General features: G+C 43.6%; 1 protein-coding gene across 1 annotated transcript; it reads left to right on the top strand.

Annotated features, from left to right (window-relative positions):
* Window positions 1–1,830: 1,830 nt before the first annotated feature.
* Window positions 1,831–16,330, top strand: LOC116408745 (cell wall protein DAN4-like). Its single transcript, XM_031896526.1, has 15 exons — window positions 1,831–2,384; window positions 2,473–2,727; window positions 3,057–3,169; window positions 4,321–4,540; window positions 4,886–5,020; window positions 5,583–5,720; window positions 6,568–6,648; window positions 7,619–7,731; window positions 8,020–8,209; window positions 8,845–8,982; window positions 9,127–9,264; window positions 12,135–12,215; window positions 13,103–13,215; window positions 14,298–14,487; window positions 16,014–16,330. Exons 1-15 carry the CDS (start codon window positions 1,832–1,834, stop codon window positions 16,217–16,219), a joined length of 2,664 nt encoding a protein of 887 aa, XP_031752386.1. The 5' UTR covers window position 1,831; the 3' UTR covers window positions 16,220–16,330.
* Window positions 16,331–19,564: the final 3,234 nt, after the last annotated feature.

The following is a 19,564-nucleotide window of genomic DNA, read 5'->3' as shown; positions in this document are numbered from 1 at the left end:
ACAGAGAAAAGGGAATCATTTAACCATTAAATAAACCCAATAGGGCTGTTCTGCCCCCAATAAGGGGTAATTATATCTTAGTTGGGATCAAGTACAGGTACTGTTTTATTATTACAGAGAAAAGGGAATCATTTAACCATTAAATAAACCCAATAGGGCTGTTCTGCCCCCAATAAGGGGTAATTATATCTTAGTTGGGATCAAGTACAGGTACTGTTTTATTGTTACAGAGAAAAGGGAATCATTTAACCATGAAATAAACCCAATAGGGCTGTTCTGCCCCCAATAAGGGGTAATTATATCTTAGTTGGGATCAAGTACAGGTACTGTTTTATTATTATAGAGAAAAGGGAATCAAGAATTATTTGCTGAAAATGGACTCTATGGGAGATCCTTTAATTCAGACCTTTCTGGGTAATGGGTTTCCAGATAATGGATCCAATACCTGTACCATACATACATACATACTGTTACACCTTAGGTTAACCTGCAAGGGTTTAGTAATTGCTTATCTTTATGGAGAAGAAATACATTGTGTAGGTATCTATGGTGGATTTACTGAACCCTTTAGCTCTTTGCAGATACAGGTAAGTTGCCATGATTAACGCACATAAAGGCAGAGACTTGAAACTTATGAATGGAAAACTATTGGGTATATTTACTTAAACTAAGTTTATACTTTGTAAAACTGCATCTGTTAGAATTTTAGACATTTTATGGGCTTATTTTTAAATCTTCGAGTTTTCAAATTAGAATAAACTTGTATATTTATTAATATGGAAAACTTGTTTAAATAAACAAACTCTAAGGGGCACATTTACTAACCCACGATCGGGCCGAATGCGTCCAATTGCGTTTTTTTCGTAATGATCGGTATTTTGCGATTTTTTCGGAAAATTGTCGCAACTTTTTCGTTACCAATACGATTTGCGCGAAAAAATGCAAGTTTTTCGTAGCCATTCCGAAAGTTGCGCAAAATCTGGCGATTTTTTTCGTAGCGTTAAAACTTGCGCGAAAAGGCTCGATTTTTTTTTACGGAAAAAGGCGCGACTTTTCGCGCAAGTTTTAACGCTACGAAAAAGGCACGACTTTTCGCGCAAGTTTTAACGCTACAAAAAAATCGCCAGATTTTGCGCAACTTTCGGAATGGCTACGAAAAACTCGCGTTTTTTTCGCGCAAATCGTATTGGTAACGGAAAAGTCGCAATCATTTCCGAAAAGTCGTAATGTCACCAAAAAAATCTCAAAAAATACGAAAAAGTCGCAAAATGTTCGTTTTCCAATCGGAATTTTCCCAATTCGGTTGGAATTCGTGTCTTAGTAAATCAGCCCCTAATACTTTGAATTTGTGAGTGTGCAAATGCGAGAACAAGCCCCCAATGGGAACAACTCCCATTGACTTCTGCATAAACTCTCAAAATCAAACTCGAACATTGATAAATCACCCCCTTTCTATTGCACTAAAACCCATACGCATGAAAAGAATTAGGGTGGGGTACAGTAAAGAAATTCCGTCACGGCTTTGCTTCTGTTGGTTCCATTCAGTAATACCAATATCTCTGCTCATGGATGGATCACTTCTCTCTGGGGCCCAGCTGCAGTCTGTGCCAGGCCATAGGGTAGGCAGTGTGTACAAAGCATCATGGCGGCCTGTCTCCACCTCTATTCCCTAACTAGGTGTGGTGGGTTACGGTAGGATATGGTAGCTATGCTTTAGAGTACTGTTTATTCATACATAATGATAAAAAAATGGTGCAGTGAAATATATGATCCATTGCTACAATCCCTATTGTTTCTAACTATGCTTTTCTTATTTATTCTAGATAATTGTATGGCACAGTCATCAACAACTCAGCCAGTGTGCATATGTTCTACTCCCTTATCCACAACAATTACCTCAGCTTTGACTAGTACAACTCAATCTACAAGCACTACAACTAGTGTCACCACAACTACTGCATCTACAACAACTCAACCTACCAGCACCACTACTACCACCCCGACAACTGTAAGCAGTACATCATCCACTGCCTCCTCATCCACAACTACTGCAGTACCAACTACTACAACTCAACCTAAAAGCACTACTACTGCTGTCCCCACAACTGCAAGCACAACAACATCTACTGCTTCATCATCCACAACAACATCACCAACCAGCAGTTCAACTACAATGTGCATATGTTCTACACCCTCTTCCACAACTATTACCACAGCTTTAACTACTACAACTCAGCCTACAAGCACTACTACTACTACTGTCCCCACATCTGCAACAACGGCAACTACTGCAGCCTCAACTACAACCAGTCTTACATCAACCAGTACCACAACACCAACAACTACTAGCAGCACTACAACCACAACAACAATTTCCCCATGTGGTAAGCCACTAACATATAAAATCATACCCTAATGTAACTTTTAGTACTGCTTGCCATTGAGTTCTAATGCATATTTTATTATTTGCAGCACAAGCAACTGTAACTATTCAGTTGGTCCAAGTCTCTAGCGACCAAATCCAGGTCATGCCTATTGGTCAAAATGGACCCTCAGGAGCTCAGTTCAATGTGACACTGTCACAGAACAATTCAGTTGTAGCCATGAAAACAACTTCTGGTCCAACAGTCACATTTTCCGGTCTGTCCCCTGCTAGTCAGTACAACATCACCGTAAAGCAACTGTCCTGTCCGAACAGAGCAGATACTACAAGCAGTGTTACTACAGGTAAGGTTCCTCTGGTTCTAAATAAAAAAAAACAATTAAGGATTTGAAAAAAATGTTAAAACACACACACACACAACATCAGTGCTCTTACTGAGGCTAAAGTGGCTCTTTGGTATCCAAGGAAAACCAAAGTTGTTGGAAATATATATAATATAATTTCTGTACCCAGCCCCCTGTGCCCTACATCCCACAACAGTGCATATTGTGTAGCAAAGGGATGGGTAATATAATCCTGCTGGTCTGGGTATTTATCCCCAATTGTCCTCATATAATAATAACGATAGAATCTGTGTTTGTTACTCACCAGACTTTTCCTTGTTTATTTGCAGCTGGAAGATTATTTTCTGCAGAAGCCCGGATAGTAAATACTGTATATACTGCCGACCTCGGTAACCCAAGCAGCGCAGCATACCAAACCTTTGCAGCCAGCTTCATAGCAGATGTGAGTAGCAGAGACCCCCATTGGGCAGTACAAGGGGCACGGTTTGCACTAGTTCAATAACTCACAGCAGTTTTGTATCTGCACTAAGTTACCTACTTTCTATAGGGCAGATGTATATCTCTATTCCTCATATACTGGTAACTGGTGTTATTCACGGTTTATCAGAAGAAAACAACATAAGGGATTATTTACGTAGACCCCAAACAAAAGCACAAGAGCACTAAGGGGGGCAAAAGCACAGCCCCTAGTTATTCACTTCTGTTCTGGATGTGACTGTGCTCTGCACTAGTGATGTGCGGGTTGACCTGTAGCCACAGGACCTACGGGTTTACCCCTAGGCAGGTTAAGGGTGAAATTTGGGGGATCATTGAGGGTTAGGGTTGGGTGCGGGTCAGACTGGGGAAGTACAATCTTCCTAAGGCTTGCACAGAATTAGTGGACAGAGCAGAAAGATGCAAGTATGGGTTGGGTGGGGATCCTACAATGGCAGCAATTTGCAGGTTAGGTCGGGTATGGGTTATGGCCTTGTGTGTTAGGGTTGGGTTGTGCGCTGCTCTGAACCTCATGACAGACTGCAACTATGCTAGGGACAAGCCCTGCGCGTGTTGCCTGCTGGCCTCTGCCCATCCCTCATGAATACAGTGCTGCTGAATGTAGGCAGTGCTGTATGCATGGGGAGAAAATAGGTGTGGAGCACAGAGACCTGCATTCCTTCTCTTTATACAGTGTTTATATTTATACATGTGGGTCGGAACTGTTATATTGTTTCCCTTCGGCATTATAGTATGAGCTTTTTGTAGGTAGAGAACAGCCCTTCACTATAGATTTGTATTGCGAGACTGGTTGGTGGCAACTGCTATTTTAAAAAACCCATGGCCAGGGTATCCACCACAGAACTATCGTTTTGAACACCAGGTTTGCTGACCTGTAGGAATTAAAATGGCAACTCCAGCTTATATGTATATGTATCCAAGCTTGCAGGCATGTTCTGGGCTCACAGCAACAAGATGCCTAGAGCAGTAGGCCAAGTGTAGAGACTGCACCAATACCAGCCAAACTATGGCCAGTCTAGTATCATTTAAGCAAATATTTGATTGGTTTATAGTCCTAAAGCAAATTTAAAGTACTTCTTTCTTTTGTGTGATTGGCAGATAAAGAATAATGTTCCGGCTAGCACCAAGGCCTTGTTGAACAATGGCAGAATGCTCATTAGCATAACGGCAATTAGGAATGGAAGCGTCATCGTCGACTTTAACATAGCCACAAACACGGCTGATAATCTGACAGTGAGCAACGTGCAACAGGCATTCACCAGCGCGCTCACCAACAGCACCACTTATACCGTGGACCCGACGTCCTACAAGTTTGCAGGTACAGACGGTTCTACAGCTTGGTCTGTTTGATAATTAAAGTTCCAATGTGTTTTGAGTTTGAAAACCAGAAAGGGCACCAGATACTTGTAAGATTCCCCCCCCCCCCATCTTCATACTGTACCCCCCAGAGATCCCCTTTGGGAATATATATATTAGGCCACAGCCCCAATGTTTCCCATTCCACCAATCTGTTGTGTTGCTCTGAATGTATAATAACTGACACAGATCCATCAAGTTCCATCTATACATAGGGAAGATTATGCATCTCTATGATAGTGAGTATATAACAGGTTATTTTATCCATTTCCTTACCAGTTCTATCAATGACACTCTCTCCCCACAGTGCAAAACGTGTGTGCTACAGTAAATCCATGTTCTGTATATGCCTCCTGTATTTCCATCAATGGAACTGCCAGCTGCCAGTGCCTGTCTGGGTTTAATGACACCAGTCCGAGTGTTCCAGGAACAACCTGCGTAGGTAAGAGGACATGATTGGTTTTTAAAAGGGAGACAATATTTTTGTATATTGTACAAATAATTTTACAGTGCTTACACCTTACTCCTTCCTCTGGCATCAAAGTGTTAAAGTCTCGGATTCTTACTAAAAAGTCCCTCATTTGCCTTTGATCTCCTGCATCAAACAACAACAAAACATACACATTTTCTCTAATTAAATTAAATTAAGGTTTTGTCAGAGCCCAGAATACTCATCCCCTGCACTGAGATACAACTGTAACTAATAAGCCAAACAGGTCTCTTGGGGGAACTGAGACTAGGGGTGGGCAAATGAGGCACATACCTACATGCCTAGGGCACAGTGGTGGGGGACACTAGGTTTACCTACCCCATGTCCAGGCCTGCTGGCTGCTGGGGGGGTGTTGGAGTGAGGTGGGTTTCCTAGCTTGGCCTAGCCCTGTGCATATGTATTTTATAATACCCCTAATATCTTTTGGCTTCATAGTTTTAGGTGGTTCTAGGGATTATAGCACAACCTCATTGTAACCATAGCTCCCAAAGTATTCCTTTCCTTCCATTTGCAGATATAAATGAGTGTGCCGCCAGTACCAACCCTTGCTCATCCCTAGCCAACTGCACCAACACCATAGGGAGTTATCAGTGCCAGTGCTACCCCGGGATACAAGATGGAAACTCTTCTAACCCCGGCCAACAATGTATCGGTGAGTACTAATGCCTTAACATAAATGTATCTGTGCAGCCCAACATGTGGAGACTGCCATCCAAGCTATTGTTAAGTATTCCTATTTGGGCACTCAGGTGGCAAGCCTGAGTCTAATCATTTGGCCTCTGGGCTAGCGATTGTGTCACATGAGCAGGCCTGTGTAGATCAATTTGGAGAGAGGGCCGCTTCTATGGCTTAATGCAGTCCTCACCCAATGACAAGTTTTGGTCCAAACACCAACCAGATATTGGTCAGGGAGGCTGGCTGGGGGAACCTGCAGGGCCCCTGGGACAGGAGCCCCGGTGGGCCCTTCACCCCCAACCGTCTGACTCTGATCATGAGGCAAAACTGAACATGGTGGAATGAATAGAGGTGCAGCTTACCCTCAGTCCAGAACTAAAAGCCGCAAGATATAGATTGTAAGCTCTAAGGGGCAGGGACTTCCTTCCTACTGTGTCTCATACCACATGGCACTTACTCCCTGTGTATTTATATTTATTTATTGTATTTATTATAACACTATTATAACACTCCCAGTGTGTAATTGTGTATATTGTAAGATTGTACAGCGCTGTGTACCCTTGTGGCACTTTATAAATAAAGTTATACATACATACAAGAAATAGTGAACCTACTGTAATGATACATAATCTGTGACTGACCTTTAAAACACAATGGCCCAATCACTGTGCATTGTGACGGCCGGATCTGTAACCAGGCGAGGGCTTAGTGTAAGAATGCAGTTATAGATGTTAAGTAGAGCTTAAACATCAGTCCCTAAAGGTTCTGTAAATCCTGAAATCAGGGTGTCGGTTCCTCCTAAACCTGAAATGTTTCATTTGCAGACCCAGCCGTATGCTTTAACAGCGCCACATTCTGCTCCCAGAATACCACCTGCCTCGACTCCAAAGCCGCCATATGTGCAAGTGAGTATTAATAAACGTGTGTATGTGTAAGGCAAAATAGCCTATATATCATTGTATATATAATATATATAATTATTTGATTGTACTATAAGGGGGCATTTACTCAAAAATATGATTTTGTTGCAGAGAAAAAATACAATTTCTATGCAATGTATTATCTGACAAAAACGGTGACAAATCTGAAAGAAAAAATATGCCGTACAAAAATAGAAGGGAAATCGTGTAGAACTCAATGGCAGGTGCTTCAAGGTTTTAGAGTTTTTTTGGGGGTTTTCTTGTGGCTTTATGCAACAATATGAGAAAGTTGTAACAGCCAATCACAGCCCTTATTTGGCTCCTCCATGAACTTTTATGGTGCTTGTGTTGCTCTCCAAGTCTTTTTACATTTGACTGTGGCTCACGAGTAAGAAAGGTTGGGGACCCCTGATATAAACTATAGTAGGGTTTCTTAAGTAAACACTAGTGATGGGCGAAATGTTTCGGCAGGCATGGATTCGCGACGAATTTCCGCGTTTCGCCATTGGCGGATTGTTTCGCGAAACGGATGAAAAAATTCGCCGCGGAAAAATTCACCGTGCGTCCAAAAATTGTCGCCCGCGTCAACAAAGAATAGTCACGGGCGTCAAAAGAACAGCTGCGGCCGAATTTTTTTTGCCGTGTGTCATTTTTGTCGTTTCGCGAATTTTTCGCCATTTCACGCATCTTTCGAAAGATTCACAAATTTTTCGCCGGAGCGAAACGGGACAGATTCGCTCATCACTAGCAAACACACAACTTTTACCAGTGCAGGGCAATAGTACATTATATATATATATTACTTTGATACACTTTCATTCCCCCATTAATACTGCCATTTGGGAAATGTCAGTTATTTTGTCTAATCATAGCAACCCTTATATGAGAAATGTCTGCTTACTAACATGGTCCTTTTGATTAAAAATAATGACTCAAACAAAATTCTCTTTTTCAGATAAATTAGCAGTTCCTTCCGCCATCAAGTTCAACAGTTGGACCTTCACTACAGACCTGTACAACCGATCCAGCGCCGCCTACGCCAACCTATCAGCACAGTTCACAGGGGGGGTAAGAAAATCATTTATCCCTAGTTCATTGGAATCAAATACACTGCAATAGATTTGTATTTATACTTCAGTAATGTGAGGGTGTAGATATTGGATTGACTGTTTAGAGGAATGCCTACCCCCAATGGATTGATTTCTATTGGAAAAGGGAAGGGTTGCACGTCGCTCTACATGGATAGAAGATCAGATCATTATTAGTGCATGCTGGGAGACCACGATAGAGTAGAAAGAAATGCCATGTGTTATCCCTGTATGATCCCTGGGTACATGTGTGTTTATCATTGTACAGGTGGTAAGTGCAATGAGAGTGCAGCTGAGTGACAGCACCTTCAATATCACCGTGGTTGGCTTCAGGCCGGGAAGTGTCATCGCCTACTTTATGTCCACGACGCAATCATCCACCCTTAATGCCAGCGTGATCCAGGCCGCTCTCACCAATGTAACAAAGGCCCTGATATCCAGTAACATTACAAACCTGTGTAAGTTCCACACATCAGCTTTACTACTCGTGGCTGCTTTAAGAGAAATATGGTTTATGCTAAGGGGAGAGAGTAGACAAAGACTCAAGTCCCATCAGCCTGTGTTGGGTTAGCTTCTGTAATATCTAAAGCTTAATATATCTTTGTTTCCCCATTGGCAGGGACCCCAGTGTTTTTGGAATGACAAATAATTATCTGCCCTAAATGCCACTTTAAATTGCTGCCAGGCAGGTCTTAGAGCAAAAAAGCATTCATGCCATATCTCAACCTGATCTACTTTTATGCTGCTCCCACCCATTGGTCCTTCTTCCATTACAGTGAATGCAACATTATAAGATAAACTTTTATTTTTGTCACTCTTTGTAAGTCTCTTAATCCCTCTCGCCTATCTGCAGATTAGTGCCCTTACTCTTAAACAGAAATTCATATCCTAACTAACTCTGTTCTCTTCCCACCCGTTTTAACTGGTTCACATTCCTGATCTTTCCAGTACCTCAACCACTTTCTCCAAAGACCATTCCTGCTCCCTGTTGTGTCTTTAATACATAGGAACAATTAAGAATTAGGTATCTTTATTATATATATATATATTTATCTTACCAGTTCTAATATTGTTACTATCTCTCTCCCTACAGTGCAAAATCCTTGTGATCCTTCAGTAAATCCATGTTCTGTATATGCCTCCTGTACTTCCATCAATGGAACTGCCAGCTGCCAGTGCCTGTCTGGGTTTAATGACACCAATCCGAGTGCTCCAGGAACAAACTGCACAGGTAAGAAGAAATTATTGCATGTTGAAGGGGTATTTAAAATCAACCTACCTACCTTACACCTTCCTCTGACCTTATAGGGTTAATACATGTTCCTATGGTCCCATAAAGATTAGAGCACAACCTCTTTGCTCTTTCCATTTGCAGATATAAATGAGTGTGCCGCCAGTACCAGCCCTTGCTCATCCCTAGCCAACTGCACCAACACCATAGGGAGTTATCAGTGCCAGTGCTACCCCGGGATACAAGATGGAAACCCTTCTAACCCCGGCCAACAATGTATCGGTGAGTACTAATGCCTTAACATAAAGAGGCGAGATTTATCATTATTCAGAACTTCAATAAAAAATTGAGCTCACTGAGATCAATTGAAGCTGCTTGGGCAGACCTTTGCTTGATTTGGGCATTCAGGCGGTAGGCCAAAGCAGGCTGATGAGATCATTTGGCCCCTGGGCCAGGGACTGAATCACAAGAATGGGCCTGTGTATTCCCATTAGGAAATGGGTTTCTGGAGAAATATACCAGCCTTCTTGTATTTTCTTCTTTTTTCCTTGTTACATTGGCATCAAACATCATGTTTACTGGCCGGACCGGTAAAATACTGGTTAGGTTGCAACCCTAGATCTAGGTCTTTATGCAGTCCTTCATTCGACAAGATTTTTCGACGGATACTGATAAAAAAGGCGTTTTTTTGGCCCTGTGCACTACTGCCAAGTTGGGCAGCTAAATACAGTGCATGAGAGTAATATGACTATATACACAAAAAAGAAGAGAACTTCATTTGGTGACTTTGGCATTAAAATATAACCTTTAATTTCATTAAGTTAAAAAAGATAATCAATCTAAAATTAGGATCCACCAAAACTCCGAAAAAATCAAAGATTTATTAAAAACAATTCATTTATAATGAGTGCGGATAATTTCAGTATTTGTAATTTCACTATTTCGATCCCAATTATTAAATTATTTCTCACGGTTCAATTGGGATACAGCGAAATTAAGTAAATAGCTCCACATATACTGATTCCACTCTCAGGAACGCTTATGCTTAAATAATGAATCTATTTACAACCACATTTAATAAGGGAGATAATGCATAAGGGATGGATTCCACGACATTATTCTCATGTCTTGCACATGATAGGAGAATTCATAAATATCCGCAGGGTGGGAAATCATATCCACATAAGGCAAACACCAGTTTGTTAAGGTATCATAATATCACACAGCCTGGTTCCTGTCCCCCAAATTCGCTGCCCTACAGCTTTTCTCCCACCCCCAGGCTGTATACCCAAAGCAGTTAAACTTAAATCAACCAATCAAATGAGGGGTATCAACACATCAAGGGCTATTAGAACTCCCTCCTGGACCACCCCCGGACCACTCCCTTCCATATATAAACCGAAGCCCAGCAGCCATTTTACATTCTGCCTGTGTGTGCTTGATGAGTTAGCATAGGGAGAGAGCTGTGCAGGGGTTTGAGGGACAGTTTAGGTAGCTTTGCTGACTAGTAATCTACTTTCTACTGCTCTGTATGTAGCTGCTGTGGGCAGCTGTCCTGCTGATCTCGTCTGCTGTAACCCAATAGTCCTTGTAAAAGCAGTTTATTACACAAGTTTAGAAATGTAGTGTGATTTCTGCCCTTTACAGCACAAAACGCAATGCTGTGTCAACAACGTATTTTTCAGAGAAATGTTTGCCCTTGATCCCCCTCCTGCATGTCACTGCCCAGGTCGTGGCACCCTTTAAACAACTTTAAAATCAGTTTTCTGGCCAGAAATGGCTTTTCTAGGTTTTAAAGTTCGCCTTCCCATTGAAGTCTATGGGGTTCGCAAAGTTCGCAAAAGTTCGCACTTTTTGGCAGAAGTTCGCAAACGGGTTCGCAAACTTTTTTTTGTGAGGTTCGCTACATCTCTACTCAATATATATGTTGGCACAATCACACCCAAACCGCGTTCAGCCCCCTTCCCACCGCTTCTCCTAACACAGCGTTTTTCAACCGCTGTTCCGCGGCACACTAGTGTGCCGCGAGATGTTGCCTGGTGTGCCGTAGGCAGGGCCGCAATTTTTACTTTCAAAGGGGGCCCGGCGATGCTACAGTTTTTCTTAGTAGCTTGGGCCCCCTTTAATAAAATCCGGGCCCTGTCATTGGTTGCGCCCCGTGTGTACGGGTGACGTCAGTACGCACGGGGCGCAACATTATAAAAGGGCCTGTGTGCGGTCGCGTGTAGGCAGAAGTGCAGAGGCGGCGCGCGTGAGGGGAAGATGCTGCTGAAGCCGCCGAAGAGCAGAAGTAAAATGCTGCTGGGCACCAATGTATTAGGGGGGGCCACGGGGCACACTGACTTATGGGGGCACTGCTGCTGGGCACCAATGTACTAGGGGGGCTGGCTCTTGGCACCAATGTACTGGGGGGCACTGCTGCTGGGCACCAATGTACTAGGGGGGCACTGCTCTTGGCACCAATGTACTAGGGGGGCACTGCTGCTGGGCACCAATGTACTAGGGGGGCACTGCTGCTGGGCACCAATGTACTAGGGGGGCACTGCTCTTGGCACCAATGTACTAGGGGGGCACTGCTGCTGGGCACCAATGTACTAGGGGGGCACTGCTCTTGGCACCAATGTACTAGGGGGGCACTGCTGCTGGGCACCAGTGTACTAGGGGGGCACTGCTGCTGGGCACAGAGTTACATTTTTTAACATTTTCTAATGGTGGTGTGCCTCGTGATTTTTTTCATGAAACAAGTGTGCCTTTGCCCAAAAAAGGTTGAAAAACACTGTCCTAACATACTGTCGCTCAGTCCCGTTCTCCCTCAAAAGGCTATCATAGACCGGCGCGCCTAGTTCAACGTCACTAGGCAGCGCACAACTAAGCTTCCCTAAGCGTTCCTTCTCCCATGACCCGCCCAACGCGTTTCGTCACTAGCATGTGACTTCATCAGGGGCAATCATCTTTCTTTTTTGTGTATATATAAATTAATAAGGTAGTAAATACCAGGTGTTCGGCAACAATGAATTTTTGATTTATTGATAAATTGAGTAATATGACTAGTTTGTGACTGGATCAGTTGATGGATCCCTGTCAGTCACCGAGGCCTCTGTATAAACTGAATTTGCCTGTTTCTCAATAAAACTGTAATATTCTTTTTTCAGACCCAACCGCCTGCTTTAACAGCGCCACATTGTGCTCCAGCACTAACACCTGCCTCAGCAACACCGGCACCATATGTGCAAGTGAGTATGTTTATAAATCTGTCTATGGTAAAGCAATATTTCCCCTTTAAATTAACTCTTAGGGGGAGATTTATTAAGGCACAAATGCTCAGAGCGTATGTTCGCCAGTTTTTTTGTGCTTGCTCGACTTTTTCGCTAACGTGAAAAATTCGGAAAGGTTCTGTCGCTGTTTACAAACGTTAGGTACGAAAATTTAGTGACTTTCGGATCACCAATACGATATTATCGTGACTAATATGATTTTTTCGTAAGCATTTTCGTGATATTTGCGATCTTCAGAAATTATCCTATCCAATCCGAATTTTATCCTATCCAATCCGAATTCGAACTCATGTTTTAATGAATCAGCCCCCTAGTATGATGCAGATGGGGATATTCTGAAACACTTTGCAGCAGCTCTCTAGTTTGGACTATCCAACTTACCCTAGCAACCACGTAGTTTGAGACTGGAAGACAAATAGGAGAGGGCCTAAATAGAAAGATAAGTGATACAAAGTAATGTAAGAATTGTAGCCTCACAGACAGAGGGCGCTGCTGCCATGAAGGGAATTGATAAAGCCCCACATTACACAACAAGGCATATTTATGAAAAAATAGTATTCCTCCAGTTTCATTGCTCTCTATTTATTTCTATGGTATGTCTAGCAGGGTATTTATCAAAGGATGAACTCTAATTTTCAGCCGCTCATGCCCATAAAATTCCCATAGAAATGCGGAGAGATATATTAAAATATATTAAATATATTAGAAAAGCACTAGGGTGAGCTCTGCTCCCTATTTCATGAATATGGCCCAATGTCAGGAGAACCCTGAAGTTACAAACACTTAATGAATAATAAGGCTTTTTATAAATGGAAAAGACTCATGCAGAGTTCTCTCTCTTTCAGATAAAAAAGTCATTCCTTTCGGGATCAAGTTCAACGGTTGGACCTTTACCTCAGACCTGTACAACCAATCCAGCGCCGCCTACGCCAGCACAGCGGCACAGTTCACAGGGAGTGTAAGAGAATCATTTATCTCCCTATCTCATTGGAACCCAAATACTGCACAGGAGATATGAATTTATTCTTCGTTTAAGTGTGTGTATGAATTGGGGCATGTTTAGCAAAAATTGACAATAGAGTTCACCACACTTTGCCAGCGGTGAACCCTACAGCTCTCTGTTCACTTGGATTTTTTAGGGGTATATTTACCAAAGAGACAAAATAGAGTTCATCCCTAAACATGACACTAAAAATCCAATATAAGTAGATAGAGCACTTTTCCTATGGTGAACTCTCTTTTCACCTTTTTATACATACACAGTTCGACTGAATGTTTAGGGGAGTGGCTACCTTCAATGCAATCATTAACTATGTGCTGCCCTGCATGGGTGACAGAAGGCATTATGAATTTTCAGGGGATAATTGTGACCTGTGTCACTTCCCATTCATGGCATCGCTAAGTCATTTGCCATAGCCCTTAGTACAGGGGTCCTCAAACTTCTTTACCAAGGGGCCAGTTCAATGGCCCCTCAGACTGTTGGGGGGTCCACTTCCCCCCTGTCAAACTATGGCCCACTCCTGCATTCTCTTCCAGCACCCCGCTCCCGCGCTCCGTCCATCCACCCTCCGGCTGCCCGCTGAGTCCCACCTTTTCCAGCTCCTCTCCACTCTGTCCATCTTCCCAGCTCGCACCCTCCATCCTCCCTCTCAGCTCCCCCGTCCCACTCCCCGCTGAGTCCTCTCTTTCTGCTGCCAGGGGTGAGGACACAGGGGGGGCTGGGTAAATTACCCTGGGGGGCCAGATCCGCCCCGCAAGCCATAGTTTGAGGACCCCTGCCTTAGTATGATATAAGACAATGCAGTTGTGGGGCAGTTTGCAGTTGTGTAACCCGTTCTCCAGATCTTCACTTTGCCATAAAGCTGACACCTGGTTGCTAAGTTAGCTGACCCTAGCAATGAAGAATTAGAATTTCTTAATGAAGGAAGAATAGGACTAGGCGTGTACGTGAAGTAATATAAATAACAGTACAACTCTGACCTCACACTCAGTAAAAAACCATTTGTTGGCCTTGAATGATCCGTGTTTCTCATTGGGCAGGTGGTAAGTGGGATGAGAGTGACGCTAAGTGACAGCACCTTCAATATCACCGTGGTTGGCTTCAGGCCGGGAAGTGTCATCGCCTACTTTATCGGCACAACTCAATCATCCACCCTTGATACAAGCACGATCCAGGCCGCTCTCATGAATGTAGTGCCACTCTTGGTATCCAGTAACATCACAAACATGAGTAAGTTCTACTCTAACCTTTAGCTTTGCCATTAAACGTGACTGCAGTCAGAGAGATATATGGTTTGAGTTGAGAGAAGAGCAATGGATAAGCTGTCCTTTATGTGGGCCGGACTCAGCACCAATCAGTCTGTGTTGGGTTCTTCTGCAGCTTCCTAAAGGGAAATATAGGTTTCCCTAAGGCAGTGGGTTTTCAGATGTTTTGGGGTCAGTTGCTACTTGGTGTTCCAGGGGTCTCTTCTTGTTATAAAGGAGACTGCAATGGGGTTATATGAAAGACTCCCCATCCCTGCCCCCCACCTAGATGCACATTGTCCAACCTCCTCAAAGACAGTGGGGCAGTATGAATGGATAGACTACAACACTGTATGGAGCAAAAGAGATTTCCCTCTGGGTTGTGTTTCCGTCCTAACTTGTCTCGTGGCTAAAATGGCACCGGGCCAGTGAGTGACTCACGGACTGAGTTTATTGTTTAAAGTTGTAAAATAAAATATTAGTTTATGGCATTTAAAAGAAAACTATACCCCCAGAATGAATACGTAACCAACAGACAGTTTATTATAATTATTATTATTATTATTATTATTATTATTATTATGTTAAGTGACTTATTGAAGAATCTCACCAAACTGGAATAAATATATCAGTAAATATTGCCCTTTTACAGCCTTTCCCTTGAGCCGCCATTTAGTGATGGGCTGTGTGCTCCCTCAGAGATCAGCTGACAGGAAGTGATGCAGCTCTAACTGTAACAGGAAGTAGTGTGGGAGCAAAAGGCAGAACTCTGCCCATTCATTGGCTGATGGGGCCTAGCATGTATGTGTGCCTTGGCTTGTTTGTGTGCACTGTGACTCCTATGATCCCAGGAGGCGGCCCTTAGTACCTAAAATGGCAGTTTTCTATTTAGGATTACCCAATGGCACATACTGCTAAACAAGTATATTTATATGAACATGGTTTATTTAGATGAAGCAGGGTTTTACATATGAGCTGTTTATGCAATATATTTTTATAGGAGACCTGTATTGTTTGGGGGTATAGTTTTCCTTTATAGGACAAGGTAAGCCAAATTCACTGGGGGGTGGTCCAGTATGTTAGTCAGACTTAAGTGGTTATTTATAAAGTGCAAGGCAGGGTGCAAAGTACAAAAATGGGTGCAATGCACCATGTTTTTAGGGGTGTTCTATCATGTTTTGACCCAGACAGCCCTGTTTTTGGTAGGGCAGTCCAGGTCAAAACTACCTGACAGATTTTCCCAATTTGGATTCTCTAAGATTGACACAGCAATTGGGCAATCGATCGCCCCATCATAGCCCCACCCCCGTGATGGCGCAGTCTGCCCCGTGATATCACGGCCTGCCCCATGACATCATGCCCTACCTCCCTGCCCAGAGTTCTCCCGGACAGGAGAGGTGGCAACCCTAGTAACCAGTTTTACTCTCAATACTACATGAATGTGACCTTCTTCATTTCTCCATGTTTCAGCTGGAGTATATCTGTATTTATGTTTTATTCTTTCCTTTACAGTAACGTATGCAAGTACCACCACAACGAATCCAGACTTATGCTACGGCTGGAGAACAGCCACCATTGTCCTTGGCGTGTTTTTGGGAGTCGCTGTGATCTTGGCTGCAGTGTTTGCTGCTTTGTGTTATAATATGGGGAGCAGATTAGGCCACTACAAGCCCAGTGCCAGGAGAGGCGATTTGGGCAAAACCAATACCTATCATTAAATTATAAGGGATTTTCCTCGTACTCCTGTCTATGCCACATATGTAATAAAAGGCACTAAGTTTGCCCAGGAGCAGTAACCCATAGCAACCAATTAGATGTTTACTTTTAAACAGGTGACCAGTAAATGCTACCTGCTATTGTTATGGGTTACTGCCCCTGGGCAAACTTTGTGTCTTTTATTACATATGGGATTAAATGTACTTATTCTGTATCAGTGATTTTAAATATTTCCAATCTGATATAATATGATGTATATTTTATATTTTTCTAAATTATATTCAATGCTCTCATTTCTGCTCTGTGCTTTATAAGACGGGAATGTATTACAGACCAATAGGGGGACTCTAGTAATGGAAGAATTCTGCCCCGCCATGGCGAAAACGTAAGTCAGGGATGTTCAACAACAGCTAGAATGCTATAGATTGTAAAGTCCTAACATTCATTATACACTTTAATTGTTTAGATATATTAAATCAGCATAGTTTGTTTTGCATTCAAAACCATTTAGACTGGGATTAATAGTTCATAGAATACTGAGAATTAATTCACATGAACTCATTTTAGGGCTTGGGTGTTTTTATGTATCTCTCCATGCCCCAATATCTCCCAAACATATGCACTTTGTGTTTGAGGATCGAAGGTGTTTTCTTTGACCGTGATTGGGGATGTCAAACCTGTGGCTGGACTACATTTCCCATGGTCCTTAGCAAGCAAAAGCTACTTGCAGCTATATTTTTTTAAGTAGATTTAATAAATGATATTTTGGTAAGATGCCTTGTTTCGTTGACTGGATTTAACAGAAGCAGGCCACCAGTACAAACCTCGGGTGCTCAAGTCCCCACAGAAATACCTTTGTACCCCCCTACACATTTTTTATGCAGTAGGACCCCAGACAGAATGAGCACTAAGGGGCAAGCTTTTGCACTGGTTGCTGCTTTTGCCCTTCTGTCTGGGGTCTAAGTAAAAGTCCCCATACACGGGCCGATTGTAGCTGCCGATATGGGTCCCTTAGACCAATTCGGCAGCTAATCGGCCCGTGTAGGGGCAGAAACAAGGGGCATGCCCGACCGAAATTGGCCTGAAATTGTCCAGATCTCAATCGGGCAGGTTAAAAAATTCAGTCAGATCGGGGACCGCATCGGCTCGTTGATGTGGCCCCCGAACCGCCTGCCCCATTGCCGCCAATATAAGTCTACACGCTCCCCACCAGTAGGTGAGGATATCGGGTGAAGATCCGCTCGATTGGCAATCTCGCCAAGCGAGTGAATCTTAACGTGTATGGGGATCTTAAATGACCATACCCCCCAACTGTCCCGCTTTTAGCGGGACAGTCCCGCTTTCTATAGCACAACCCGCTGTCCCGCAATGCCTCCCGAGATAAGACTGTGAGCGTGAACACTGCTGCTGAGATACTAAACTGAACCAGTCTGGATTTATTGCTGCTGCTGCTGCAGCCATCTGCCCTTCTCTGGCTGTCAGGTTCTTCATCGGGACATTTGGCCAGTGGACTGGGGGGGGGGGGGGAATTTTGCTTGTAAGTTGAAATTATTGGCCGGCATGTCGGTCTGAGTTATGTTTATTCTTTCTTGTGAAGTTTTTAATAAAAAAACATAAACATCTCCCCAGCAGCCAAGGTAGATGTTACTTGCTAGTTAGCCATTTACCTCCCACTCTGACCTTCTTATGGATTTCTACAAGTTTCACTGATGTTGATTTCCTGCTTCTTTTTTCTTTCTCTGACAGTCTCCAGCTCATTGCCATCACCTTCCTACCCAATTATTTATAACCTTTAGGCCAACATTCCCCCAACCACAGCCTTCTGTCCTATAAAAGCTTCAGAGCCTGATGTTAAACTACAACTCTCAGTATCTGTTGGGTGATGTTGGTGTTTGCAGTTTAACTACTAGAGATGTAGCGAACTGTTCGCCGGCGAACTAATTTGCGCGAACATCGGGTGTTCGCAAGTCTGCAAATTCGCGAACTTTTGGCGATGTTCGCCATTTTGGGTTCGCCGCGTTTTTTTTTGCAACACGTTTTTTTGCCTCGGTTTTTTCCGCCGCGTTTTTTCGCTTCGGTTTTTTGTCTTTGCGTATACATAGGAATAGCTTGCGGGGGGTTTTTTTGGCGTTATTTTTTGGCGGTTTTTTTTTGGCGTTTTTTTTACAAAGTATTTTTCAGAGAAATTTTTGCCCTTGATCCCCCTCCTGCATGTCACTGTCCAGGTCGTGGCACCCTTTAAACAACTTTAAAATCAGTTTTCTAGCCAGAAATGGCTTTTCTAGGTTTTAAAGTTCGCCTGCCCATTGAAGTCTATGGGGTTCGCAAAGTTCGCGAATATTCGCGAGTTTTGGCGAAAGTCCGCGAACGGGTTTGCGAACATTTTTGGCGATGTTCGCTACATCCCTATTAACTACAGCAGGAATCTGCAAGCTGGACAGGACTGATAAAAAGCATTGCCTTCCCATGATGCTAAAGTTGCAGTCCCTTCTCTTGACACCATCTTGTACACATGCTCACAGTCAGGGTCGGAATGGGGGATGAAGGGCCCACCGGGGCTCCCGCCTCAGGGGCCCTGCAGGTGCCTGCACCGCACCGCCCCCCCCCAACCCACCTCACAGGGCCCCCCACCTGATGTCCTCCCCTGAGCACGTCAGAGCGGTCAGGCAGGGGGAGCGCAGGTAAGGGACAGGTCTGGCCCACTAGAGCCGAGGCCCACCGAGATTTTTCCCGGTGTTCCGGCGGCCCAGTCTAACCCTCCACACAGTAACTCTTTCCATAACACCACCTTAACAATACACTATGTCGCCATTAAATGCTGAGGGCCAAAATATAGCAGGCTATGCTTGTGCCACACTGAGCCATGAGAAGCTGGGGGGCTCTCACTGTTGCTGTTATGAAATGCTTAGGGCCCCAATACATCACAAGATGTGGGAACCACTGTCTCTCTCTTAAAACCTAATGCGTCTGATGCTGCCATTCCAGCCATGGAAAAAAAAGCTGTTTTTGTAAAATGGGGAGTGGTATTTAGCGGGCGTAGCCGCACAAACATTTTGCCGCGTTACGCACAGCAGGTCTTTTTGTCCCTCTTTGTGATTTTCAAATGTTGGGAGGTATGAATGGCCCCTGTGGTCTTGTGAAATTGGATACAGAGCAGAGTTCAGTGAATGGTAGAGCCCAAGCTGCACTCAGCATATGAGTAAATATTGCCCTTTTACATTTGTTACCTTTAGCCGCCATTTTGTTATATTGAGGCTGCTCCCTCACTGATCAGCTGACAGGAAATAATGCAGCTGTAACTGTGTGTGAGTAACAGGCGCAGCTCTGTCCATTCATTGGCTGATGTA

The sequence above is a fragment of the Xenopus tropicalis genome, chromosome 2, assembly GCF_000004195.4.
Source record: "Xenopus tropicalis strain Nigerian chromosome 2, UCB_Xtro_10.0, whole genome shotgun sequence".
NCBI classification, from domain to species: Eukaryota; Metazoa; Chordata; class Amphibia; order Anura; family Pipidae; genus Xenopus; species Xenopus tropicalis.
This window is presented reverse-complemented; position numbering and strand designations above follow the sequence as displayed.

What these genes read in the sequence shown, in the direction of transcription:
- LOC116408745 (XM_031896526.1), top strand. Translation starts at nt 1,832, where the DNA reads ATGGCACAGTCATCAACAACTCAGCCAGTGTGCATATGTTCTACTCCC. An exon ending in CAGCCAGCTTCATAGCAGAT is followed by an intron (nt 3,170 to 4,320) that starts GTGAGTAGCAGA and finishes TGTGATTGGCAG; the next exon opens with ATAAAGAATAATGTTCCGGC. An exon ending in TCCAGGAACAACCTGCGTAG is followed by an intron (nt 5,021 to 5,582) that starts GTAAGAGGACAT and finishes TTCCATTTGCAG; the next exon opens with ATATAAATGAGTGTGCCGCC.